The sequence below is a fragment of the Aquila chrysaetos genome, chromosome 3, assembly GCF_900496995.4.
Source record: "Aquila chrysaetos chrysaetos chromosome 3, bAquChr1.4, whole genome shotgun sequence".
Classification (NCBI taxonomy): Eukaryota; Metazoa; Chordata; class Aves; order Accipitriformes; family Accipitridae; genus Aquila; species Aquila chrysaetos.
In genome coordinates, this window is record NC_044006.1 from 58,848,205 (window position 1) to 58,875,138 (window position 26,934).

The 26,934-nt window shown below is 38.2% G+C and overlaps 1 protein-coding gene across 5 annotated transcripts in view; it reads left to right on the forward strand.

Annotated features, from left to right (window-relative positions):
* Positions 1–26,934, forward strand: part of SPAG6 (sperm associated antigen 6) — a 59,802-nt gene that overhangs the window by 13,390 nt on the left and 19,478 nt on the right. For 2 of the 5 annotated variants that reach the window (XM_030010070.1, XM_030010071.1), the window contains exons 4-10: positions 1,892–2,075; positions 8,466–8,671; positions 9,552–9,725; positions 12,148–12,300; positions 14,737–14,928; positions 16,121–16,237; positions 18,954–19,099. In XM_030010070.1, the coding sequence (XP_029865930.1) occupies positions 1,892–2,075; positions 8,466–8,671; positions 9,552–9,725; positions 12,148–12,300; positions 14,737–14,928; positions 16,121–16,237; positions 18,954–19,099 (1,172 nt within the window). Of the gene's footprint in view, positions 1–1,891; positions 2,076–8,465; positions 8,672–9,551; positions 9,726–12,147; positions 12,301–14,736; positions 14,929–16,120; positions 16,238–18,953; positions 19,100–21,319; positions 22,987–23,030; positions 25,529–26,934 lie in introns of those variants that run through there. The other 3 variants (XR_003922802.2, XR_003922804.1, XR_003922803.1) reach the window with 3 other exon arrangements.

Sequence of the window (26,934 nt, forward strand, 5' to 3'; positions counted from 1 at the left end):
GGATTTGACCATTTGTCTGTACTGTTTCCCTTAACTTCTGTTCCCCCTAAATGATGTTTAATGCTTTGCTTGTAAATTATGTTTAATGTACTTGCTTGTAGGCCTTAACTTAGAAGACTGGATTTTTGGCGTTAAGGAATTATATCAGTACCGGTAAACTAAGGAGGGTCAGGGCATGCATTTGAGCACTGGAAGATGACTGTGCTCTTTGATCGTTAACGTGCTCTGTGGTGTGGTTTTAGCTAATGCCAACCACCAAACTACTCGGCAATGCCTGCACATGGCTTAGGGGATAGCACAAGGCGGGGACAGTTTCCAGTAGTAGAGATGAGGCCATTGTGGTTTGAGGGACGAGGAGTTCAAGTGGATGGACGTGGTGTGCAGTGTCACTTTCCTTCAGGGCCAGGGAGTGGGCCTGGGTCCATTTTACTTCCTGTGAAGCCGTTGCAGATACTCCTCTATTGCCATACCTTAGTGCTTTAGATCAGACTTTTGGAGGTGTTTGGTTGCACCTTACAGGATGCACAAAAGCACTCACGTGGTTCTTTGTTTCTCTGGACGTGATTCAAAAGGGATGTGGGCTTTGCATTAAGTTTTGGGTACCTTGACAGGAGGAATTTAGCACTGTAAAGTGCCCAGGCTCCCTGTACAGAGCAGGGGAGAATCAAGCATCTTGGAATGAGATTAAAGCCAGCTGGCACACGGAGAGAGAGCCCTCTAGAGCTTGTCCGTAGGGATGGATGGTCTGTCAGCTGCCAGGCTGGAGAGCATACTCTGGGCACATGGACATAGCAGTACATTACTTGTGTCCCAAGGAATCTTGCACTCATTGCTGCTTCATGAGAGAGAGAGGAACTGTCTTTCTCACAACTCGGTTGTCTCTGGCCAGAGTACTTTAACTGGGCTCTGAATTTTGAAACTGTAAGGCAGGGGAAGAAATTTAATCTTCAGCTTCCACATCCCAATGATACTTACGAAACTGCAGGAGGAGACTCAGAGGTGACTTTTGAGGGGAAGACTTTTAACTGCACTTTTAGAAGAAACTACAACCGCCACTGCACTTTACATGGAACCCCATGATGTGTGCAGCATCATATGTTATATATATGCTCAAAACATGTATTTGGCCCAGCACTGAGGGAGATGGGTAGAACTGACACAAGTGCTTGGATTTTCCTTGAACTTGTGACAGAAGTGCCAAGGTGCTTAGTCCTGTTGAAAGTGAGCTGTTTCTGGGGACATGCAGGGGTAAAACTGCAGGCTGCCTGGTCAAAACCGAGGGTCATCCAGTGTTGGGTGTTTGGTGGGGTGGGTTTTCAGGATCTTAGCTGTGGGCTTAGGCAGTATTTAGGCATTTCAGGATTCAGATCCTAAACCCTTCTGTTGGATCTAATTCTGTGTCTCAGTTTCCTGTTTGTAAGTGTAAACAATGTGTTCTCACAGAGATATTGTGAGGGTGTATACATTAGAAATTGTGAAACGTTGCAAGTGTCAGAGATGGGTAGAATTATTTTAGGAGCTTGCCCTGCATAACCTGTGTAATCTGGTTAAATATGTTAAGAGCTATTGTTTTTGCAGCTCTTATCATTCACTACTTACTTAAACAGACTTATCTAGATTATTATCTTTTCCCCATATCCTCTCAGCCCTCTCATTTTTTTCCTGTTTGTTTATGCACTTACTGCAAATTTTATATCATGAGCTGTCTCAAAGAAGGTCTGTAAGTTCATTGTTTCTGTGATGTCTGGTGGTCCTGATTTGGATCTGTATGAGATATTGCTGCTACTAAAAAAGTCTGATTTATGGATGTCTGTACTGTATTATGCTTTGAACTACTTAATGTTAGTAAAAGCTGTTTTTTTTTTTTTTTCTTTTCTCCTGATTTGTATAGCGTTTCTACAAGAAAGCAGCTGCATTTGTGCTAAGAGCAGTTGGTAAACATTCTCCACAGCTAGCTCAGGCAGTAGTTCAGTGTGGAGCACTGGAAATGCTTGTGATTTGCTTGGAAGATTTTGACCCTGGAGTCAAAGAAGCTGCATCTTGGGCACTTGGGTATATTGCCCGACACAATTCAGGTAACAGGTTTCACAGGTGTTATCTTTCAGCTTAATGCTATGTGACAGTTACAATAAATTGCATTATTGTAATGTTCATAAATAGAACAAGATGCTGTTTTTTCTCTGTTATAAAATTTTAAATTTGGAATAAAAACCTAGTCTAACTATACCCTTCTGACAATGCTGTACCTGTTGTGGGAAACTGGCATATCTGACACCAGCAGTGCCCAGTTACGAGAGGTGCTCTAAGAGGAGATGCATTAGGCCTGTGGCCAGGAAAAAGCACTCTGCTTTATTCTCCATCATGAAGAAATTTCAGAATCTTTATGTATCGTGTAACTGTTACTGTGGAACAAAGTTTCTTTGCTTGACATTAGTTCTTATTTTATATACATAGTAAAATGGAGAAGCCTAGGCAGAACCAAGTTTCATTCAGCTTACAGCAGTGCCTGCAGGATAAATGTGCCAAATTCATTGCACTGACTATATTATCATTAGCCAGCAGACCACACTATTTTCTGAGAGTCAGGAATAGATCCTAGGAATCCGATATCGAGCAGTTCACTGCTGTCTCACAAGCAGTTGTATAACTCACTGGCAGTGTCATGTTCCTATTTAAAAGCTGATCCACGTGGTTGATAATTCTTTTAGCAGCTATTTATATAGTTCAAGTAAAAGTTTAGAGCTATGAATCAAAGAACTGAGGGAAGAAACTGCTGGCTGGAAAGGTTGGGAGAAATGGCTTGTGTTCATATTGTTTAAAGTTAAACTTATTCTAGGATCATAACATTAACTCATGCATTTATGTTTGGTTTTGGCTCTAAAATGTACATAGACTGAATTTGGAAGTGATTTTCTTTCTTTTTTTAATTGATATGGAGTGTTGGACTGTGGAAGGTATGGGAGATTTCCACTTCCCACTTAGAGAGAGGGTTAACTTACTGGGACAGACTCCAAAGTTGTCAGCATCTTCCTAACAGTCTGCTTTTTCTGGAGAACAAATTCATTCTTGGAGCACCTCTGTGGTAAAGATCTTCTTGGTCACTGGGTCTGAATCCCACCCTTGGTGGAAAATAATCGTTGCTTCTGTCTGAAAGATACTTAAGTGTCATTTGAAAGTGTTCGTTTGTATAAATGTGTGTAGTGTATCAAACACACCAAATTCCTTGTACAAATTTTTATTCCATGGTTATGAATTATTTATTCACTGACAGTGAATGGGTGCATGTCTCATGTCAATTTACGCCAGCAATAAGAACAGCATTTTCAGAAATCAAGTTGAAATTTTAAGTGCTACCAAGCTGCAAGCATCAGGACATAGACAGATCACTAGATGTAGTCAGTTAAAAACCAGAACAAAACAAAAACCTGAAAAAAATTGTTCTTCTTCTGCCTGGCTACAGCCAATTTGGGGGATTTACCTTCCGCTATAAGACAGTCACAGGAAGTCTCTAAAATGATTACTGAAAGTAGAGGAGTTATACTGAAAAAAGATCACTCTGTGCATGGTATGTTTCTTATACTCCTACGAGCATGCCTTTGGAACAGGATATTGTTGGAGATGGGATACAAAGATAGATGGACCTGTTCTTACCAACATCTGGTGTTTACTGTTTGAGAAACTCTGGATTAGACTCCCATGCTTGTGTTGACAAAATTTGGCAGTTAGGATTTTCTGTCATTGACTGTCTGTGAACACATATTGCAGCTTAAACTCTAAAAATAGTTGGGTGTGAAATGGTTTTCCCCACCCACAAAAAGTTTTTCAGTTTCAAAAATTGTTTCAGTTCCAAAGTGGGACAACATTAAGATAATTTTTTTTTTTCTCCCCTGAAAAGATGGGGGGGTAGGGAGGCTTATTTGCCCCAGCAAGAAAAGTTCAATAATTAGGGCATATGTCTGGGATGTACGTGGGAGACAGATTGAAGTCCTGATCTGTCTTAGGCAGGATGTGAACCGCTGTCTCCCTGAATGCAAGCAAAGGCTCCCAGCATTTGGTGATAACTGTTTGCAATGGGAGTATCTCTCTGCTTTTAATCAGAAATTCCATCCATGACCTGGTAAAGCTGCTCTCTAGGAACTGCGGTGTATGTTCCCATGAAAATACTTCCAATCTGAGAAATCAAGACTTCTTCCCCCCCCGATGAAAACATACTCTGGTTAGCAAGTTCCCTACTGTCTTCATACAACAGTCTCTTAAAATGCAGTTCTTCTGTGAACAGATCTCTCCAGAAGACCTATGAGATTTTAGGTCAAGACAGATGTCTCATGAGATTTCAAGACACTAGAAATCTTGCCAGGTCAGATTCCAAAATTTAGGAACTTACTCCAAAATATACAGATCAGTGTGCTGTAATTTTGCCATTCATTATGTCTACTATTTGTGTTTGAAAAGAAGTGTAAAGTGTTCCACATACCATCAAAATACCATCAGATCCATGAAAAATATTTTGTAAATTCTTACTTCTACTATATTCAATTACTTTTAAAATGCAAAATTCTAATGTTTGAGATACGCAAATAACTTAGCTTTCCATTTGCTTTGCCTACATAAAAGGTGTAATTTATTAATCATCTCTTACCTGCTTCAGCATATTGTAAATTGGTAGGAAAACAAAAATAAACAACACTATTTATACTCAAGCATACTGCTGAGAGTGGAATTATGCTCATTTTCTGTCATACAGTGATATTCTTAGGATCATAGGATAGCTCAGCTTGGAAGGGACCTCGGGAGGTCTCTAGTCCAGCTTCCTGCTCAAAGCAGGGTCAGCTACAAGCTTAGACCAGGTTGCTCAGCTCTTCAGTGATTTGAGTCTAGCAGTAACGTTGTCTTATTCCAGGATATAAGCTTGTCCTGTAATTAATGACCTCCAGCCTTCTCCTGATGAAAGGTTTTCCCACTGGTTCCAGTGGAATCTTTAGCTCTGTGGTTGTAGCAGTCTGCCTAAACCTGTGATTTTGAAGGGCAGGTTGGACTACTTGTGGGGATTAGAGTCTTCCTATGTGGCCATTACATGATCACACAGTCCTCAGAAAAATACAGTATTGGTGGTTGTTTTGGATAAAACCTGTTATTTCCTGTGGATACACCTGCCACCACAGCAGGGTCTGTTTGAGAACCCTGGTCTGGTCTGAAACTTGCATTTGCTTCCAAGCAAAGAAGGTTTTGCTGCTGCTCTGCTATGTGAATATGACATTTGTTCAGAGCTGATTTTCCTTCTCTGGGGACTACTTGCACACTCACTTTCTCACCTTCATCTTTTCTCCCTAATCTTTTTTTTTTATCCATACTATTATTGCCAACATGTTAACGTTAATATGGATTTTTTTTTGGTAACACCTTAAACCGGTTTAGATCAATCCTGTAAGACTTCCCATTGATTTCAGTGGGTATGTAGTCAGGATCTTATTGACTCCTCTTTGTTCACTTTCCACTCTTCCTGATTGCATAAACCCATGACTAGGCCTCAACTTACTTTGAATTAATTTCTTAGTCCCTGATGATTACTTTTGTATTGAGACAAATCTAATCTAGTACAACTTCTAGTTGAACCGGTGACATCTTAAACTCCAATGTCTGTCTTTATCGGTCTTTCTTCTACCTCCATGTCAGTCTGTCTTCATGTCTGCAGTATCTCCATTTGCTAAAATCTTCCTCATATTGTTCTGGACAAAAGTAACTAATTTATGGTGGGTTCTGAGTCTTGGCTCTCTTGTCTCTGAGCATATGTAGAATAACATTTCCTACTTTCACTCACATAGGGAGAAGTCCTACTTTATCGTCATGTAGTTGGATAGTTTCCTTGAGCTGTACCCCAAACTGAAGTTCCAAGCCCAGGGTTTTCATAACTCTCTGTGGAATTAAATGAGGTTCATAAATCAGTTTTTCTCTGCTGTCTTTCTCTTCTTCAGCTATTGGTCTTGTCTTTGCCCTTATAGGGCAGTCTTGGCATAGTGTTCAGAAAAGTCTTTTTGTAATTTGTACCAGCTATTTTAATTTCTTTGACTGAATATTTGTTTTTAGAAATTTCTTCTTGACAACTGTATTTTCTCCTTTAACTCTTTCTCAGCCTTCATTTTTTTTCACCTCTGTGTTTTGTAATTGGATGGCAAAGTTTCATGAATCCTTTGGTGTATAGTCTGAATTAAAGATTTCTACCAAATGGGAAGGTTGATTTAGCCTCTTTTTGAGAAAAAAAGAATTACAATTGTCATAGAATCATTAATACTCAGAATTGTAGTTTGGGGCTGTTTGCAGGGGAATGTGATGGGAAGATCTATATTTTCTTTTGTCCTTGCCTCAGCTTTCCTGTTTTTCTGACAGTCCATTTACTGCTTGTCTGTCTTTTGACACATGGTCCAGCCCTCCATGTGGTAAGTTATTAGCCATGAACCTTATAAACACCACTGGAAGAACAACCATTTAATTAACCATGACCAACAGTAACCATCAGTATTTAAATGATAGCAGCCTTCTAACAGCAAGAGCTGATCTAAATTGAATCGGATTTAGTTTCCTCTTTTAAAATAACTTTTATGGTTACTTCTGCATGCCTGGGCGTAGCTGTGACCTTAAAATATTGCTCTTTCTCTTCCTACTTGAACTTAATGATTTCAGCTCACAAGGCATCAAAGAAACCCATTCTTCTAGTAGTATCCTGTCCTTCTTGACATGATTTTCCTGGTATTAGCATCTCCTAGCAGACTGTAGGCAATTGAGTTGGTTGCTCTGAAGTTGCTTCTGAGGCGCAGTCGCATGGATTAATCTGGATTGTCGGTCACATCATGTATTTCACTTGGTCAGTGTACAGCATCAAAATACAATTTGAAAAAATCATGTATGGCTTTTTCCATGAAAAGCTGAATGTAGCTTATGCCACTTATATTGATTAGCTAGTTTTCAGGTTTGTTTTCAGATACGTTTCAGGTACATTTCATTTCAAAGTTGTAAAACTGAAGGTAGAGCATTCAGGTTTTGTTGAAATCTTACGATGTGTGTGTATTTGGAGGATGCACACTCTACATTTTCAGTCAAACAGTTATTTGAAAAGTGAACCTTGAAGGGTTAATTTTGTATTAGTTTAAAAATTACTGCATTATTTATTATAATTTTGTGAGGTAATATTTATAATTTCTTTAAAATATTATATCATAAAATAACATACAGTGTAAATATTTGACATCACGTATTGGAGTGTGTGGCTATAATTCACTAATTGAAAACAAATCTGGTCAGGAACATTATTTGGGTATTAACAACGTAATGATGACATGACTTACAGATTTCATGAAAAACTATATTAGTCTATGTATATTTAATGAAGTATGCTATATTTTTCTTAGTATGAAAATCTCTTTATGGATGGACTATAAATCAAAAGCTAAGTTAGGGTCTTGAAATACAACAGCCATATGTTGCCATGGTACTATAAGTCAAGATAAATGTTAAAGGTAATAATGGATATGCATAATAAGGTGTAGCAAAACTGAACTAAAAACCTAATAGATTATTGAATGCCCCATGATTTTTACCACTTTTTCAACACTATTTTAAAATAGCACTGCTTGGTTATAGTATAAATTTTGCTTCTGATATCCAGTAATTCTTATTTTAGGATTGTGATTAATGCTGCATACACAGAACTAATGAATTTCTAATAGTGTAATTTTTGTCCATGTCAGCTAATCATATGCTCAGATTTTTTTTTATTTTTTATTTAAGTGCAGTTAGTTAAGGATATTGTACTGATCTCAGACACACAATATCCCACTGATGATATTTCTCATTTGTCTAATTGTGTATGATAACATTTTCATGTCGTTAAAGTATAAATTCTGTCTTGTCCCATGTATGGTAGCAAAGCCTAGTTTTGATCAGCAAGTTCCATTTTTCCAATCTTTTATGTAAGATAAATCTTTTATGTATGTTTTTTGTATTTCTGTTTTTGGCATTTGATCTATGCTAATATCTGCTTATCATTTAAAGAGGGTAAAATGCTCTCTAATTAGGTGGTTGGTAAAATTTTGGTACTTTGGCTTTCTGTGTTGTTGTTAGCCATGCATAAAATGCTTTCCTATTGATCAGTGTAGAATAGCCAGGGTTTAAACAGCTGACATCTGCTTACTTTAAAAAAAGAAAAAGAAAACAGAATAACAAACCATTTCAGCCTAATCTACCTCAAATGTGTGCATGTAAATGGGGGTCCATCTATTGACCTGCATTCTTTTCAGTTGTGGATTGGTCCACACGGTTTATGAAACCAGGAGGGCTGATTTGAAATGCAGATGTCGAGACAGTGAACTACACCCTCCCCTTTTTCCTTTGCTGTATCTGTCAGGGTGAAAAATGGCTTGCACAAGGGTCAGTCACCCATACTCACTTAATTACTTTCCTTGGACCTACAGAACTGTCACAAGCTGTGGTGGATGCAGGCGCTGTTCCTCTTTTAGTGCTCTGTATCCAGGAGCCAGAAATTGCTTTGAAAAGGATTGCTGCTTCAACTCTCAGTGATATTTCAAAGCATTCTCCAGAGTTAGCACAGACAGTAGTGGATGCAGGAGCTATCGCTCACTTAGCTCAGATGATCCTGAACCCTGATGCTAAACTGAAGGTACATTTAAAAATTATTTTTTTTTAATCTCCATTATACCAGTCATTACTTTATATTGAATCAAAGACACTGATGTGTGTATTTATTTAGGTAGCTCTTGTTTGGGGTGTTAACAAAATGTAACTACATAGTTAGTGACAAAGAGTTCTGAAGACATTCACAGATTTAGCTACTAGATAAAAACTGCTGCTCTGTGAGGAACAGCTAAACTAATCTTTAAAGTGGATAGTATGAATTTTTTTTAGAATTATTTAGTATATGAAGAATGCAACAGATATTTTTAATAGATAAAATTTGCACAATTCAGTTACAAAAAAGGTTTTGCATACTTAAGATTATATTTTAAACCAGTTAATATTAAATGTATTATTGTATTTTAGAATGTACTATCTGATGTGAGTGGCTGTTGTCAAAGGTTTAATCACTAGGGTTTAACTGACAAAAAATTGTTTCTTAATACAGTTTTTCTGTCTTACTCTAACAGAAACAGAAGACAACACAAAAATGACAATTCAAACAAATAGATAAAAATTATTTAATATAAGGTCTAACAGGCCAAACTTATGCAAATAAAGATACTTTCTATAGATTTCACTAAATTTTAAATTACAGTTTTAAATGGTATATATATTTTTTCTTTTTTAATACATAGCAAGCTTGAATGGGATAAAACAAAGGAGAAACTTTTATTCAGGAACCAGCGAATGTTCTGTGCCATTATATTCGTGCATGAATTGACTCAGTGAATTGTAAAATAGCTGTAATTGTTTTCCCTATCCTGCTTTGTTTTCCTTGATGCAATAGATTTTTGTGTGCAGGAGGAGTGTGTGTTATGGGATGTTTGTATACTATTGATTTTATAACAATTTTTATTTACTAGCGTCAGGTGCTGTCAGCTCTAAGCCAAATAGCAAAGCATTCAGTGGATCTTGCAGAGTTGGTGGTTGAAGCAGAAATTTTCCCAGTTGTGCTCACATGCCTGAAGGACTCAGATGAATATGTCAAGAAAAATGGTGCAACTTTAATTAGAGAGATAGCAAAGCATACGCCTGAGGTAAAAACCTTGAAAATGCAAATACAAGGTCATATCATTAGATTTTTACACTTTAAATAAAATACAGGATTATTCTGTCATTTGCTTTTCGAAAGGGACGGCAAATAGCTGTTTGGCGTGTTCATTGGAAAAATATGGAAATGCTCGCTGATATTATGAGATGTGTATTGAATATGAATTGGGTTTGGAAACTGGGAATCATATAATGTATACCTAGCTACTTCATTCCATAAGATATCTGCACAGAGAGGGAGTTTTAGGCTGACAGTATTGTCAGTCCTAGGTATTAAAAATACCATGAAAAAAGCATCACAGAAGTCATGATACTAGCTAATAAATGACAAGATCATCCTATAATAATAATAGATGTTGAGTGTCTTTTTAAAAAATCTTCTGGGGTGCTGGGATCACATGTTAATTATTTTTCCAATGACAATGAAGGTCAAAAATTCTCTTATTTATTATTAAACTGATGGTACCTTCTTTTATTAGCTTGAGTTTGTAATTTTAGTCTCAGCATTTGCAGTGTTTTTGCCAATAATTGCTACAGGAAGGTGGGGATGTTTGGCGAAGTCAATACAAAACAAATAGGAAAACCAAATAATTATAACTATGTTAATGTGTCAGACCACAGAGATAATTAAAAGGCTCTAAATATGACTCCGGAATGAAATACAAGCAATGTATTTGTGGAACGCACGAATGCTGAGCACAACCATTTCAAAATTGTGATACTAGATTAACAATTGAGAAGTGTTTAAACATGTATATTGTGCTGTTTCTTCAGCCTGCTAGTCTTTAAGCTGCTGGTGATTAAAGTTTGCAGTCTTGTCACATTTCCTGCTCTCTCTCTGCACCTCATGAACAGTGCAACTTCACTTTCTCAAAAAAGTGAAGAAATTATCATTATCAAAGGGGGGCACTAGAGTCGGAAGCCAGAGGCCAAACTCACAAGACTGCAGTTAAAGTCAGAAGAGCTGCCAGCACAGGATCCTCCACGCAAGGGGAATTGGCCGTTCTAGCAGCTCGCCAAAGGAGCTGTAGGAATTATCTTGGTAGCTCCCCGTGGGAAGTCACAATCCACGTTCGACTTCAGAGTGACAGTGATCTCTGTCCATCTCTGAGCAACTCTATTCAAGCAACACATGTTGCAGCAGAGACAGATTGGCAAGCGATATTTCTAGAGGAGCTGGCTGTGTCAGTCATGTGAGCGTTGTGGCTTTTGGATCTCGGCTCTCTATCTGCATATGCAGTAAAATTCGTGTGAAGGTCGGGATCTGGGGGACTTGCAGCGGGGCCTGAGGGTCACAGCACCGGGGAGTGTGTCTGTGCAGGAGCTCTGTGCGTCCAAAGTGCAGATGGCTGTGCCCAGACATAGGCTTGGTCGTCACTGGCTGCATTTCACAATCATGCGAACAGTTTTTCCTAAGTAATAACTTTAAATTCCACCTAGCTGTTTCATGAATGAAACAATCCCCTTTTAAAGGCTCTAAGGCAAAGGTGGATTTCATGTTTATACAAATCAACTAGATGGGAAATCCACATGCCTCAGTTTTGTTCATTTAATTTTGACTTTTAAGAACATGTTTCATTTGCTTTGGAATCTTTGGGAAAAATGGGATATACCTAACAAGATAGAATAAAATAATCATAATATGAAATTATTTTAATTTCTATGCATTGTTGATATCATACATACTCTATTGTTGTCCCTCAAGTGATGTAAGAAGTGATACCTTTTGGAAAGAAACATGTTGCATAGCTTGATTATCACTTGTAAGGAAGGCTATATAATTTGGCATTCTGGGGCAAACTCCATTGCCCATCAAGCATGTTCCCTGGACACCTCCCTTGCAGCACCCTAACGTGGCAGAATGGTGTAGTCCAAGTCGGTTTTGCGCATCCGTGACAGTTGTCTTTGGCTTCATGCCTCTGGGGGGGGAACCACCAAGGCGCTTATGCTGCAGAGGTTATCTAGAATGCAGGTAAGAGGAGGAGCGGGCCTTTCCCTCTGTCCCTGCACAGAACATATGATGTTGGCCTGGGAATGAATGGGGCACTAGTATGAAAGAGTATCTGGCTCAGTAGGTGCATCTTCAAGGGCATTAATGTCTTAGGCTGTCATTTGCATGTTTCTTTGGTGTATACTAATGGAGTTGAGACTATGTCATTCCATACTATACAGCATCAAGAATTCAGAGTCCCAATTTCCTTGCAGTAAAGTCAAAAACAGAGTAGCAAACCGGCTTCATTCCCGAGAACTTCATGCTGCACTTAGCGCCCAACAGTCTGTATGATACATCACTCTTATTCCAGCTTTATTTTGTAAATCAGGAGCAATACATTTAAAGACTTTTCTAATGTAGTGCTTTATGCCTGTTGATACCTCACAGTATCTAATCTCTTCCATTTATCTTTTTAGCTTTCACAGCTTATAGTAAATGCAGGTGGAGTCGCTGCTGTGATTGATTGTATTGGCAGCTGCAGAGGGACTGTCAGACTGCCTGGCATCATGATGCTTGGTTACGTAGCAGCTCATTCGGAGAACCTGTCAATGGCAGTGATTGTCTCCAAGGTTAGCTATCACTTTGTCGTCTTCCTATAATTCTTCAGTGGTATTCTGAGAAAGAGATACAAAGTAACATAGGCAGAGAATGTTTTTTTGTGACAGAATTATATACTTGCTGTTGACGAATGCACTTTCTCCAAATATTGCTGCTTGCTATGGCTGAAATTATGTGGTAACCTGATCAAAGTGTGTCTTTGTGAAGTTAAACCTTTTATAAAATGTCCTGGATTAGTTTGTGAGTATCCATGTGTATTACAGCACATGATTTTTCTGTGTTGCAATTGCATGGGTACAGAAAATAAGTCAGTGAATTTCTATGGTCTGTTTCCTCTTAAAATGAATATTTGTGGCTACATCAAACCCCTTTTTGAAACAGGAATGTTTAACGGCACGTTCTTCATTGCACTAGCATGACTCTGCTAGTACTGCTAGAGTAGTCTGGCAACAGAAATCTTCACACTTGAAAAGACCTTAGTAGTATGGTTTGATTCAGTTGTGCAAGTGACATTTCAGATGAGATAAGCTATACATTTTCAGGTTTAAATAAATTCTGCTGGACAATGATATAGAAGGGAGAGAATGTTCAATATTCACAATAGGTGAAATTAGTGCCTGACATAGCATTATTCACATCAGAATATTAACTCATGACAGGAGGAAGGACGTAATTTCAGTGAGCATTGTTGGCCCATTTTCACACTATGTCTGTCATTTAAAATATACTGTATGAGTGGAAACAATGAAACAATAAAAACAGAGGAACAGAAATGTCTTCTAGTAGGAATGTAAGTTAAAAAATGGAAATCGCTACAATATATCATCAATGAGTATGCAGGGAAGGTAGCAGTGATCAAAAAAATGCTCTTCTGCATTTGAAAACTAAAGAAATAGACAATTTTTCCTTGGCCTCTCTGGAGACCCTTCTTCTCTGGATGTGTGTCTGTCCACTTTCAGGGATGCCTCGAGCAAATATGCTCCTGCTGTTGAGTGCTTGACATTAAGTAGGATGAATCCAGGATTAAGTTCATGAGAAGCACCAAAGTGATAAATTTTTGAAGAGTAATAATGGTTACTACCACAACTGAATGGGAGTGCAGTGAGAGATGTTGTAGGGATCTGTGCAAACTCTCATTAAATATTCTAATGAATGACCCACAAAAGAAACCCAAATAAAACCCAAACCCTGTTTTTAAAAAAAAAAATTGCTTCAGGGGAAACTAAGCTTGTGGAGTGGTACATAGTGCTGAGGACAGGGCTTGGTAAACTGGAACCATTTGAAAGAAATGCACTGTGGCATAACCACATGCAGTTACACATCTATGATGTTATGATGTAATGATGGAAAGTGATAGCTCCATTCTGCGGTACTGTATCCTGGAAAGGATGAATTTTGAAAAATGATTTTTTGGATCATACTGGACAAATACTTCATTGTGGTCTTCTGCTGCAGTGCAGTGGCAAAAAAAAAAGACAATTCAGTCCTTTGCAGTATTAAAGAGTGGAAGATGAAGCATTATTGGAAAAGAGAAGTTAATCTATATAGTTCTGTTATATAGTGCATCTAGTAAATGATTCTATGATTCTATGATTCTATAGTATATACTGTATATAGTATACTCTGTATATAGGGCGTATAGTTCTGTTGTCTGTATTTGAAAAGGATCTTGAAAAAATCTGAAGAGTGTACAGAAAAGACTAAAAAATGATCCATGGGATGGAGAAAAAGGTTTTCTAGTTAGAGGTTTAGTAGCCTTGGCTTACCTAAAGTAGCATGAAATTATTCCTATTGAAATATCCTGGCATAAAATACCAGCTACTAAGTAGCTCCATAATCCTGTGGAGAAAGGATTAAAGACTGTGACCCTGAACCAGAAGAACTTCAGTAACAGCTGGATGTGAGTGAGGTATTCTCTGTCTCTTGATGTCTTCAAATCAAGAGTTGAAACATTTCTGGAAGTTATTGGGTGAGTCAAACAAGAACTATTGGACTCAAGAAGAGGTTAGTAAGTTGAAATTTAGTCCTGTGGATTAAAAAAAGACTCAATGATTGAGCCCTTCTGGTCTTAAACTGCTTTCATAGATTCATAAACACTCAAATTCTTTCCTTTTCAGTCTGACAAAACTGAAGCCTTTACTGGTAGTACAGCCTGAATTGTGTCATGTATTCCTTTTATCCCTTAAATTTGTGTGTTAGCTCAAACTGCCTTCTGACTTAGAACATTGAATCTGTTTCTTTCTTTAACTGGATTTATTAAGATTTACTAAAAATCCTTGCTAGTCATGAAGTTGTAAAAATATGACACCACTAGCATGCGTTGTCTTATAGTTTATTTTAGAAGAAGAGTGTAAATAGAGAAACATTTTCTAACAATCTGTGTCAGTTTCAAGTTGTCCTTCCCTGGTGTAGGTTTGTAAAGGTTGTGCTTTTGATTAATGCTACAGGGAATACCACCACTGTGTGCCTGCTTGATAGAAGAACATGAAGATCATATTAAGGCAGCAGCTGCTTGGGCCTTGGGACAGGTTGGAAGACATACTCCTGAGCATGCACGTGCTGTTACTGTAGCAAACGTACTACCCACACTGCTTGCTATGTATATGGACACACGCAGTTCAGAAGATCTTCAAATGAAAGCAAGTATATTTGTAGTATCTGCAGTATCAGATATTTGTTGTAATCAACAGGTGTAAGTGCTTAAAACCTACTAAATGGTATGTGCTTTTATTGATGTTCATCAAGTCACAGACTTCCTGGGTGTAGGGTGTCTGAAGGCTGTGTGTCATTTATTAGGACGGGCTGGTCCTAACGGGTGTGCATATGGTGCATACCAAATCATATAGTACAGCCACAGCAGTCTAGTCCCTCATTTTCTTCCCAGTTTAGAACAGAGTTGCATACACCCATAAATGCTGTAATTTCTCGTGAGTGACTAATTTCTAATTATCTATTTTTTTTTAAAGTGTAAGCTTGCCCTTGTAGTAGATTTGCTTACATTTTTATTATTATAATAAAACTGTAACAAATACTCAAAGCTCTGCTCTTGAAAACATGCAACTGTTCATGTTTAAGGCCTTCCTTGTGTGGGAGCTAGTGGAGTTGTAGTTTGGTAAAGTGTATTTTTGAGCAACAGTAAGTGAACCAGCTGAAGAGTATAGTATGACAGGATATGGTCTCCCATGTTGTACTATGCTTCTGTACATTCCACTGAAGTATAACATTCCAGATCTGTAAAATAACTTTTGTATAGTCATTTTCAGTGGTACCAAAATATCAAGGCCAAATTAGCTGTACCTATAATCCTACCCAAGAAGGTCATTACTGCTTGTAGCAGTCAACATTAAGTCTGTTTTCAGAAACTAAGCACTGATGTACAACTGTTTCTCTCTCTCTTTCCCCGTCTGCCTGGACGGTAGTGCACTTTGCTATCCCAGACCAGCAGACTCTCCTAGTAAGCCACTTCAATTCTAAAATACAATCTTTTAAAATGTGTTTTGACTTAGCTTTCTTATTATATTACAGCACTTCAATTTACTTAAAGGGTCTACTCCTGCTTCCATTGTAGTCAAAAGAAAATTGCCATTACTTTGACAGTAGATAACATAATAAGAATATGATGCACTGTAGGTTCTGAGGTTTAATAAATTTAAGTAGAAAATTGATTCTTCATTAAGTGACCTGATAGATATCATAGTTTTTGTTCAGAAAATGCTCTTTGAGAATTCTGATCAATTTGCTTTTTTGATCAGACTTCAGTGATATATAACATGAATTCTTATTGTTTTCATTGATGTCTTACTAGAGAAATTTTATTTTGCATTTCAATAGACTAAAAAAGCCTTAAAGAACATCCTTCAGAAATGCACGTATCTTCCAGCACTTGAACCATTGCTGCATGATGCCCCTCCCAATATTATGAAACACATTGTTGGGCAGTTTAGTAAGGTAAGAAAAGGCTCTGCTTGATAAGTAATGTTAATTGTTTTCCATTTAGCAAGGAAGCTATCTTTCCAAAGATGAAGTCTCTCTAAATGTCCCAGTTGTTTTCTCAGAATCCTCAAGCATCCCCTGCAGAAGCAGTTTGGAGCATCCCGTTCTTTTGTCCGATAAAGCTGGATACTGTTTCATCTGGAACCTACCATAATTCATCCTAAGACTGGGAAAACAGTTGCTTATAAGCAAGGTGTTTTTTTCTTCCTTGCCTCTTGAGATTGAGTGGAATATTAACTCACGTGCAAATATTTTTACTGAGCCAATGTATCACATAAATCCTAACCACATCTGTTTTAGATAAAGTACAAGCTGTCTGTGCAGGAGTGACTTAAGTCAGGTATTTTACAATAATCTAGAGTATAAAGGCTTCACCACTTTTATCCTCATTAATTTGCAGTCTCAATTAAGTAAGTGTAAAAATCCCAAATCTTTTCTCTTGCCTCTCAAAATTTGAAACTGTTTGTTGTTAATTACATTGTTGATTTGACTGCAGCATGTAAAAAGTGATACAAATTAATCAAAATATTTCAAATTATTTAAGTAATTGCTAACTAATCAGGAGATTTCCAGTGTCTGCAATGTTCACCAGCTGTTGGGAATCCTGCTCAGCTATAGACTATCTTTTGTGCAATACTCTGCTGTGTAATCTGTTAGCAGGGGGTACCAGGCTCTCTTGGTGAGGTGTTCTTTCTGGAAATGGCCAAGTAAAGCATGCTTGATATTCAGTTCTGATTATCACAGATCTGGAAGCACTACTGTTTGTATTGCAGATTCCTGATTACATTGCCACACTTAGGTTTGTCCTGTCTTCTTGCTAAGTCTGTACAAAGATTGGAGATTTGCACAGAATCCAGTGCCTTTTGCTTCTGTGTGCTGACTGGAGCTATTAATGAGCTGAGTGCATAGTAACTGGTTACCCAGTGTATAGATTTGAATGTTGTTTGCTGTTGAAGTGGTTTTGTACCCTTCATATCAGCTGATGTTTTTTTTTTTGTTTGTTTTTCTTCTTCTCCTACAAACAAACTATACTTGTCTGGCATTTGCTCTTCTGAAGTATACATTTAAAATTAAGTTCTCTGCAGTAAAAGCATTTTTCCCTCCTGTATCATAGCTTGGGAATTTCCTATTCTTAGAGCTGTGGTGTATTACTTCTGTGGGCTTATTTATAGCACAGTAAAAGCCTTATTTCCGAGCTGTGCTTCAGAGCGGGATGCTATCCGTTCTTGGTGCTGGACTGTGTCATTTTAGCATTATCGTTTTCAGGGTCTGTGCAATTCTGTGCTGTCTCAGTTTGGACTGGGGGAAGGGACTGTGTCTCAGAGGTGCCGTCTGTCTTTAGGGCCTCTTCCAAGAGAGCTTTCTGCTGTCTTATCCAGCCTGGGAGTCACAGTGTGGAGGAGGAAGGCAGGGAAAGGGCCATATCCTGTCTCCTTGCTAGTTCATCCTTGGCAGTTCTTGTTGTGGGAGATAGGTGGAAACAGCCGTCTTTTCAGTTCCCACAATGGAGCATATAAGAGGGAGAAGTCTCTATGCTCCCCTGTTTTTTCTTTACCTGTCTATTGATTTTGTACAGCATAGAGGGACCAGAGAAATGAAGGCTGTTTGCCTATATGCATGGCAGAAATCTCATCCTTCTTTTCCTTCATCCTTTTAGACAGTCCCTTCCTCCTTTGAGGCTCTCGTTTTACACTGAGATACAGTCAAATCTATGGCTTGATTTGTGTGACCAGTGTGAAGGCTTACAAAATGCTTTTGCCCCCACAGTATGTAACTCTCAGAGTTGGTTTTGAACCTGTCTGGTTTTGTTGTAGATGCAGCTGATGTCTTGCATTATGTCCGCCCCCCCCCCCCCCTTTTTTTTTTTTAATATTATTGCAGCCCTTGGGCCTATGGACTACATGCTGTCATTCTCCCTCGCCTGGCCCAGCCCCCACCGCCCTCCCTCCCTCCTGTCCTCTGGACAGAGCTGCATATTGGCATCACTCAGGGAGCACAGAATGTATTGTCTGATCATTTCTGCTTCTCATCCCCTTTGGCTGCAGAAACTTCACATTTTTGCTTTTTGTGTGTGTGTGTGTAAAAGGCTTCCATGGCTACACAGTGTGTTGTAAGATTTTAATATCTAGGAATTTAATAGCAGCATGTAATGCTTCAAGGCTGCATTGTTCACTTGCAACAATTCTCAGTATTGTTTTCATGCACTAATCTATACTAGATCATTATAATGATATAAAATTCCGCTCTACAATTAAACTGTGGGAATTGACATAAAAGACCTGAATAACTTGGTTTAAGTGGAACAGATGCTGCTGTTATTCCATGTTAGTGTTCTGTTTTTATTATCTATTTAATCTCCGCAATCTTATTGTCTCCATAGGAATAATTCAAGAAATATTATTTATGTAAAGATAAATATTCAATTCATTATTTTTATATATGTTATGTATTAAAGTACAATTTAAATTATGTTATAATCATAAAGGGCTGGTTTATGATTTTTTTCCTGTGCAACTGGGTGTTAAAATACAGTAGTCATTACAGATGTTTTACCTCTGATGTTCCATTTTATCTGTCCTCTGAATTAAAAACAGATAAGCAATATTTAAGCCTAGTAGCATAGAGATTCCTTTAAAAGAATTTTTTTTTTAATGTACTTTTCTGTGTGTAGGTGTTACCACATGACAGTAAAGCACGTCGTCTCTTTGTAACAACTGGTGGACTTAAAAAGGTTCAAGAAATAAAAGCAGAACCTGGGTCACTTCTTCAGGAATATATCAACACTATTAACAATTGCTATCCAGAGGAAATAGTAAGGTAGGGAAAATGAAATCTAAAAAATTCATCCTTAGAACATTGTTAGATGTTTTTCACAGGAACAATGCAAAGCAAGAATTTAAAATATTAATTTAACTTCTACATTAATTTTGTTTTTAATAAAACAGCATAACATTTGGTTAACTTGCCCCAGTGGTTACACAACCGCTAGACACATACTTTTGACCACTTTCTCTTTTCTGATTGTTTTTGGAATCAAATTTCTTTGTAAACAAAGCCCAAATAATCAGGCTTTTGCAGGAAGCTGGGAAGAAAAGTCAGTCCTGCACTACCCAGACAGACTCTGAGGCTTCAGCACAACTGCTCTCATATTAATGAATGTCTGTGGGAAGTTTAGTTTATCTTGGTAACTTATTTATGGATTACCCAGGCTCCAAAATACATGTATTGGTGAATCTTTGGTTGCATCCTTGACTTCCCTAAGAGCCTGTCTGAACTAGTGTATTCAGAAGCTCCTTTGAAACTTCCTCTGATGTACAGAGGGTCCAGAGGCTCTCCTGCACAGTTGCTCTGCCCACAGCTGCCCTTCCTCCCCCAGCCTCATCATGAGGCTTAAGTGTTATATAAAAGGACCATACACCAGCTGTCTGCACCAAGTTGAACTTTGCCCTTAATGAATACAGAAACACTATTAAATAGCTTACAGTCAAAATGTCACCATCCTAAATTGTAATAATGAGAGAAATGCCCTCCTAGATTCTAGATATCCATTTACCAGTCCTTCACTCCATCAACACATCAAAAGGATGTTGCACTCATGCGCTCCCTCTACAGGCTCTGAAAATTTGCATCATCAATTTTAATTATAGCAACAGAGTTCTTCAGCTAATAGTAGCTACAAACTAAGTCACACAAAATGAAGCCCTGTATGTCTCCACAAGGAAAAGCCAGTGGCTGGCAAATGGGTAAAAGCAAAATCATAAAGAAACTTCATTCTGCAGCTAATACTTCAGAGGGAAAGAGGACATTTGCTTATGCTTTTCTGGATATAATTATTGTTGCTTTGTTACAGCTATTTCTCCCCCCGCCCCCCCACCCCGTAAATGAAACAAGGTTACTCATGTAGATTGGGATATAATAAAGAAAAGGGCCCCTTCGAGCATCTCCTGCTTGCCTCTTTGTGCTACTGCCTGATGTTGGTTGTGCTGCCTGAGGCACAGCTGCTATAATAGACTCCAGCTCTGGGTTTGTCCTGGAGACCTGTTATTTTAGGCTGTTTGCAGACTGAATATAATAATGCATTGAAAAGTTAGCTTTATAATGAGAGAACTAATATGAGTTTTAAAAAGGGTTACATTATGCAGAAATCATCCAGAAAATTAAAATCAACAAGGTAAATGGATCTTCCTTCGGTGTGAAAACGTTGGGGATTTCTACTTGAATACATTTTAGGCATGCATTACATGGAAGTATGTTCCTCTCTATAGTTAAAGCTTACAGGGCTCAGAGATGACAATTTACATGCCTGCAAAACCAGAAATATACTGAGATGTATGTTTTTAGAATAACACAGTAATAAATTTTAGATACTCTTGACCTGGAAAACAAGAACTAAATGCAGCTTTGGTGATGCTTGCATATTGGAAGCATGTAGTTGGTCCATTGTGGAAAACCAACTGAATGACAGCAGGACAATAATGGCACCATAGAGTCCTACTCTAATGAAAACCTATTGGATAATCTCCGTCCTTGAGTTGGCATTAGAGACAGAAGGTCATTGTGATAATTTTTTTTGTTCCAGAATCAATGTCTCTCACATTGATGTAGACTTCACATTAGCTTTGGGGTGTGTGCTTATGTTTGATGAACAGCTGTAGACTATTGTTGTCTGGCAGCCTATGGTTCTGTGTAAACTCATGCTTTTTTATTAAAGGCCATAATTTCAAAAGAAGTTAACATCTACATTTCTCATTAAAGACAATGCTTATGACTGCTGAACCTATCTAAAAACTAGCCACTTACTTACATGCCCTAAAAGAAGCTAAACATATTTTTGAAAACCTGACTTTTAAGTATAAATGATAATGTAAGTTGAAAAGCAGGCTCTTAAAACATTGTAGGGGAATAACTGTAGAATTCCTTGACCAGTGTTTAATGCTGGGATTTTTTCCTGATCAATAGAAATACGAATAGTGTTTCATTACTTAGCACAGAACATGCCTTGTAGTCTAATGCACAAACAAAATGTTTCTCTTTCAGGTATTATTCCCCTGGATATTCTGAGATACTTCTGGAAAGGGTGGAAAATTACCATCCAGTTTTATAAACTTCATTTTTTTATTAGAGCTGTATTTCACATTTATGCCTTTATGACTTATAATACAAATACAGCTGTTGAAACTCCTGTTTGATTCTGAAATCTCCTTCTACTGTTTGAACTACTGAAAGAGCTCAGCAATTCCAGCAAGCTATATTTTGTTCTTTATAAACTTGTTTGATAAGTTTTTGTCCTTTTTGTTTTTTCTCTAACGTTACTACCAGATATTGTGGCATATATGAATGGAATTTCACACAGGGGTGATGATTTATGACAGAAGCTTTTTTAGAATCAGTCATTTCCTTTTCCTTCCACAAGAAAGGTTTGTTATTATCTCATTCAAATTTTACCATTCTCAGTACTGTAGCCATTTTCCCCTTTTGCCTTTGCATATTGTTTAGAGCTTCCCAAGCTCGATGAGAGGGAAAAAGCTGGCCCCTGTGCTTTTTTCTAATTATGGAATCCATTCTGCACTGAGATATCTCCTACTGCTACCTTTCAGAAAGTAAAGTGATGTGATTTTGCATCTCCAAACACATTAGTAGCTGTTAAATAAAGAAATAATCAGACCTGATGATGATAAAAGGGCTGAATTCTGCATGATATGATAGTGTGGTGGTCCTGGCATGGTAGATAATACATCTTCTGCAAAAGTCTTCCTAATTAAGGCAGGATTCACTGTGGAGGGAAGGAGCAATACACTGTTTGGTGTATGCATTGTTGTTCCTCTTGGAAAGGACAGAGTGAACTTAGAATTTCCATGGGCACAAAGGGAAGGATGCTGGGAGGTTTGGCTCCATTTGAGTCAGCAGCAAATTTGTGTGGCTCAGAAGAGAGGAGAATTACTTGGCTGCAGGAACACTGTTAGCAAAGTTCTGAGCACATTCAGAGGAAACCTGAGGACACTTGAGTCCCACCAATTGGAGTGATGGGACCAAGGCTGCTCAGTACTTATTCTTCAAGAGCTGAAATTGCTGCAGAATTGAGTTGAAGCACACTTGGAACTTAGTCTTGAAGTTGCAGGTCACATCTATGCGGAGGTTATTGGAGGTATGAGCTCTTGTGTGTCTGTAGAACATCCTGGAAATATTTTTGCCTTCTTATGTAGAGTGAAAAGAATTTTACATTCTGCTTACTGCTCTGGTATACTGTAGCAGCAGGGAGCAGCATACAACCCTTTAATATTCCCTAATATGTAACTGTCTTTTACCATTTTTTGTTGTTCTAACCATTTTTGTTTTCCTATGCAGTAGTCTTTTGTGGGGTTTTTTTTGGTTGTTGTTGTTGGGGTTTTTTTTTTCCTAAAGAGTAATAAACAGTGTTTCTGGAATGGGATGTTGAAATACTGGCAGCCACAAGGAAAGACAATTTTTGAAAACCCCCGCAGGAGAGAAACTTGTCTACTTTCTTAAACATATTAACTGAATGAGTTTATAAAACAGGAATAGTCTCTTCTACTACTCGTAAAACAGGAGCAAAGACTTATTGAAGTTGGAAATGATTTAGAGTGGCTTTTCTCTGCCAAATTCCAAATGACTATTTTCTTTTATTCCTGTCAGCATATTTTTCAACAGTTTACAAAAACATTGATGGGCTATCTTGTGTTAAGGTTTAATTCTACAGAGGGCTGTGCTGTGGCTATCTTGTGTTAAGGTTTAATTCTACAGAGGGCTGTGCTCCCGCTGTGAGGGATTTGGTGCTCTCAGACTCTGCTCTTCAGAAGGAGCAGGGGATAGACAGTACCTTGCTGTATGGAGCCTAACTGAGATGGAAACCGTTGGTGTCATGAATACCGGTATAGAAGCCACACCAGCTGGGTTAGCCCACTTCAGAGTGAAAAGTCTTGGAACTGACTAGTTTCTACCAAATGCCTTTTCGTTTTTGGTGTTTACATTCTGACATTATTAATGCTAGGACATTAGTGGAAAAACATTAGGTCTATTAAAAAGATTGTTGTAATACTCAATAATTTTCTCACCTGCATTATGGATATTTAAAAATAAAATCTTGTACAATCTCTAAAAGAATACGTAATGGAAGGGCTTCCAGACAGTCTTGAAGGATCTGAAACCTTTATTTTCCCTAGCAGAACAGAAATGGTGCAGAGGGCTGAATACAGTTGCAGTGCAGATGGGAGGCAGGGTAGGCATGGAGCTGCGTACCCATAGCTGCATCATGTGCTTGGGAGCACACCCACACCACACAATGCTAATGTATATGTTTTGTACGGAGAGAGCAAAGAGGCTTCAGTCCCCTGACAAATGTGCTCCTGCTGTGTCACACTGTGCTACACTGTAAGGATTCCACAGGGTTAAATTTCAATGCCTAAACAATTTGTTCACAGTCTTTTCACAGTCTTTTTCTGATTCCTGACAAAGGAAATGATTGCACAAGGCAAACCTTCAAAGCGATCTGATTGTGCAGAGCACAATCTAAATCAGACCTAGCAAAAATACATCTTTACACCAGCTAGGCAGTTCTGTCCTAAGCCAGTGGCTGTTTGGCCTTTTGTTGCAGGACTCTCCTGGACGATGCCACATCCCATTAGGCTGTGGCAGCGCAAAGTCCCCTCCCGCATACTTTGAGACCCCCTCAGCTCTCCTTTGCTGGCAGGCTGCTTCCCTGCATTGTACATATAGCTTCTGGCTGGAGGCTTCTCAGGAGGTACGTGTCTGCACAGTGCAGATCCTAGCCCTTTACAGCAGAATTATCACTAATTTGTATTTTAGGCTTACATTACTAGGGTAAGAGTTGCTCTTTTCCTGTAGTGTTTCACGAGTTCTGATGTACAGCGTTTCTATTCCATCCTCTTATTTGGCTTAAGTCATCATCTAAAGCTATATTAATGTTTGTAATTGCTACTCTGGCAGGCTTCGAGTGTGTATCATTTGTCTCGATTTCATAGAATAAAATGTAGATTTGCATTTTAATTCATTGTGTAAATGCTGTTTTCATGCTAGTTTGTGACTGATGCTAGAGAAGATGAACAACAGGCTCATTTTGCAGTTTGAGCCTGACACCACCTTGGATGTTAGTCTCAGCTTACCACTCAACAGTGCCTACTTCTGAGCTTAGGACATACAAGCACTTCAAGTAAGAGTCCCTCTCACAGAGGTGGCTTATTAAGACACACAAAGAAAATTAAGCCAGTGCTTTGGCAGAAATAAATGTAAGCAGAGACAGCCCTTAAATCATTTTGCCAGTTCCTTTGAGTGCAACATTGGGACTTTTCAACCCAAGTCTTTAAAGATCTTCTCTGGGGGCCCAAGCCATGATTTTTGTCTACATTACTACAGCTATTATTACATCTACAGATGTAAACCAGGACCTTGAAAGAACATGTGGATGTGTAAAACTTTACCATATTTCATTCAGTGGATGGATTAACTGGCCTACAAAAGCTCCATTCTTTATCTGAATGACTGGAAACCAAGAGCATATGAAAAGGGGAAATTCAAGGAGTTCAACTCTTGTGCATATAATATGTTCTGCATGTCCAGAGGGATTTACCAAGGGATTGCTTTGTCTCATCTGAAGTGATCAATCTGCTGGAGATCTGCATCTTAACAAACAAACGAACAAACTGTTGAAGGACCTGAATGGAACTGGTGAAGGAAGAAATGAATCTCATTTTGTGAAGTAAAGCATAAAGTTACTGTAATTAGGAAGCGGATGGAGTGTGGGTAGATCCTCAGTGTTCTGGGTGAGTTCTAAGGGGGTTGTGAATTAGCTTGGCCAAAAGGGAGTTTTGGGCATGGAGGATGCCATGGGATAGCCTTCAGCTTCTGGTGTAAATTGGAGTTCGCCGATTTCTGGGCATGTAGGGGTGGCTGACTATTGTCCCTTCGGGTGAGGAATCTGTGAAAGCATGCTTGCCTCAGTATCTTCCTTAATGGCTGCTTAGTGTCCGGTGTCTTCGTTGTTAGACTTCTGGATCTCACTATGTGACCAGGGTAGAAAAAAAGATAGGGAGTAGTGCTAGATTGCAAAGCCAGTGGTTCCACTTCTTGCACTGACATAGGATTGCTTTTATGGTCTTGGATAATTACTACAAATCCCTATGTATCATCATCTTCAGCTGTGAAGTATCTGTTATACTCCTTTGTTAACTTGTGGAGTGCTGGGAAAATTAAATTCGTATGAGAGGTCAATGCAGCAGAACTTAAGTTCTTTATAACTAATACCATATTCAGAAAGGAATATTGTTCAAGAACCTACAAAAATTTACTTAAGAAATCTTCAAGATGCTGGTTTTTAGAATTTGAGTTGAAGTCCAGTGGATTTTGTGAGTTTCCTCATCTGACACAATTTGAAGGGATCTTGGAGAAAGAGGAAATTACAGTGTCTTTCATGACTATACTAAAACTATTTGTGTCATTTTTGTATAATACTTAACTGTTAATATTGATGCTACTATGCTGTATTCTGTAGTCACCTCTATAATTTAGCTAGTGAAAATACTAATTACGTTATTACCGCTGTACTGTATTTCTAGATACTGCACAGAAGATTGAATTAGAAAATACATATAAGCAATACTAAAGCATATTTTGGTGATGAGAATGCTTTTTAAACCAGGAAATGGTATTGTGCTGCCTTTCACAAGAAGTTACTCTTACTTGAGTTAAACACGTTTTGTAGTTGTTTGTGTACCCTCCTACCCAGAGGTCCAGTTGTGAGGTTTGCTGAGTGCTCAGCAAAGTGCTGAGGACCATGATCTGTAGCAGAAACCAGTTGTGTTCACTATCATGCATCAGCAAGCTATGGAGAGGAACGATGTGAGTGTACTAATGTCATCATCTTAACAGATTTCCACAGAGATTTTGAAGGCTTGCTTTTTCTTCATAAAAATATGCTTGTTCCTACTAGTTCCTACCTTCAAATTGAGTTAAATAATAGGTACCCAGATTAACTTTAGCTATTCTATATTTTGTTCCTTTTATAACAAAAATTAAATTTTGGGAGGGTGGGAAGTGTGTTAATGTCTTTAAAACAACATTCTTGATTATTTTTTGTGTCAAAGTCAGCAACAAAACTCCTCGTAATCTTGTGACAAGATCTGTGCCCTTTGCTCTCAAGGAAAGTTTTGTCTTCACTGATACAGACTAGCGATGTGTTTAATCCCTGTTGTCCTATTTATAATTAGGTCTGATGGCCTCTATACATGTTCACCTTTCAATATTAGGTCAGTGTTAAAGCCATTATCAACCTAAAAGGGTGGATTACTACCAAGATTCAGCCTTTGTTGCCCCACAGTGCTATAAATTATATTACAATCTATTGTTAAAAGTTAATAATACGCAATGTAGAGGTCTGATGGAATCATGTTAATGAGAACACTGAAGCTTCATTGACTTGCAATATCATTAGAGCTCTGAGACAGGTTTATAGCCTTGTACAAAGTATATCTGTGTTGGTTTAGACACAGTATTTATTTGGTCACACCCAGCCAAATGTTTCCTTACTAAATTAAAATGAATGCTGGTTAGTTCAATGAGCTACAAAGATATATAGCATAATTTCAGGTTCTCAAGTCACAGAAAATAAGCCCCAACAA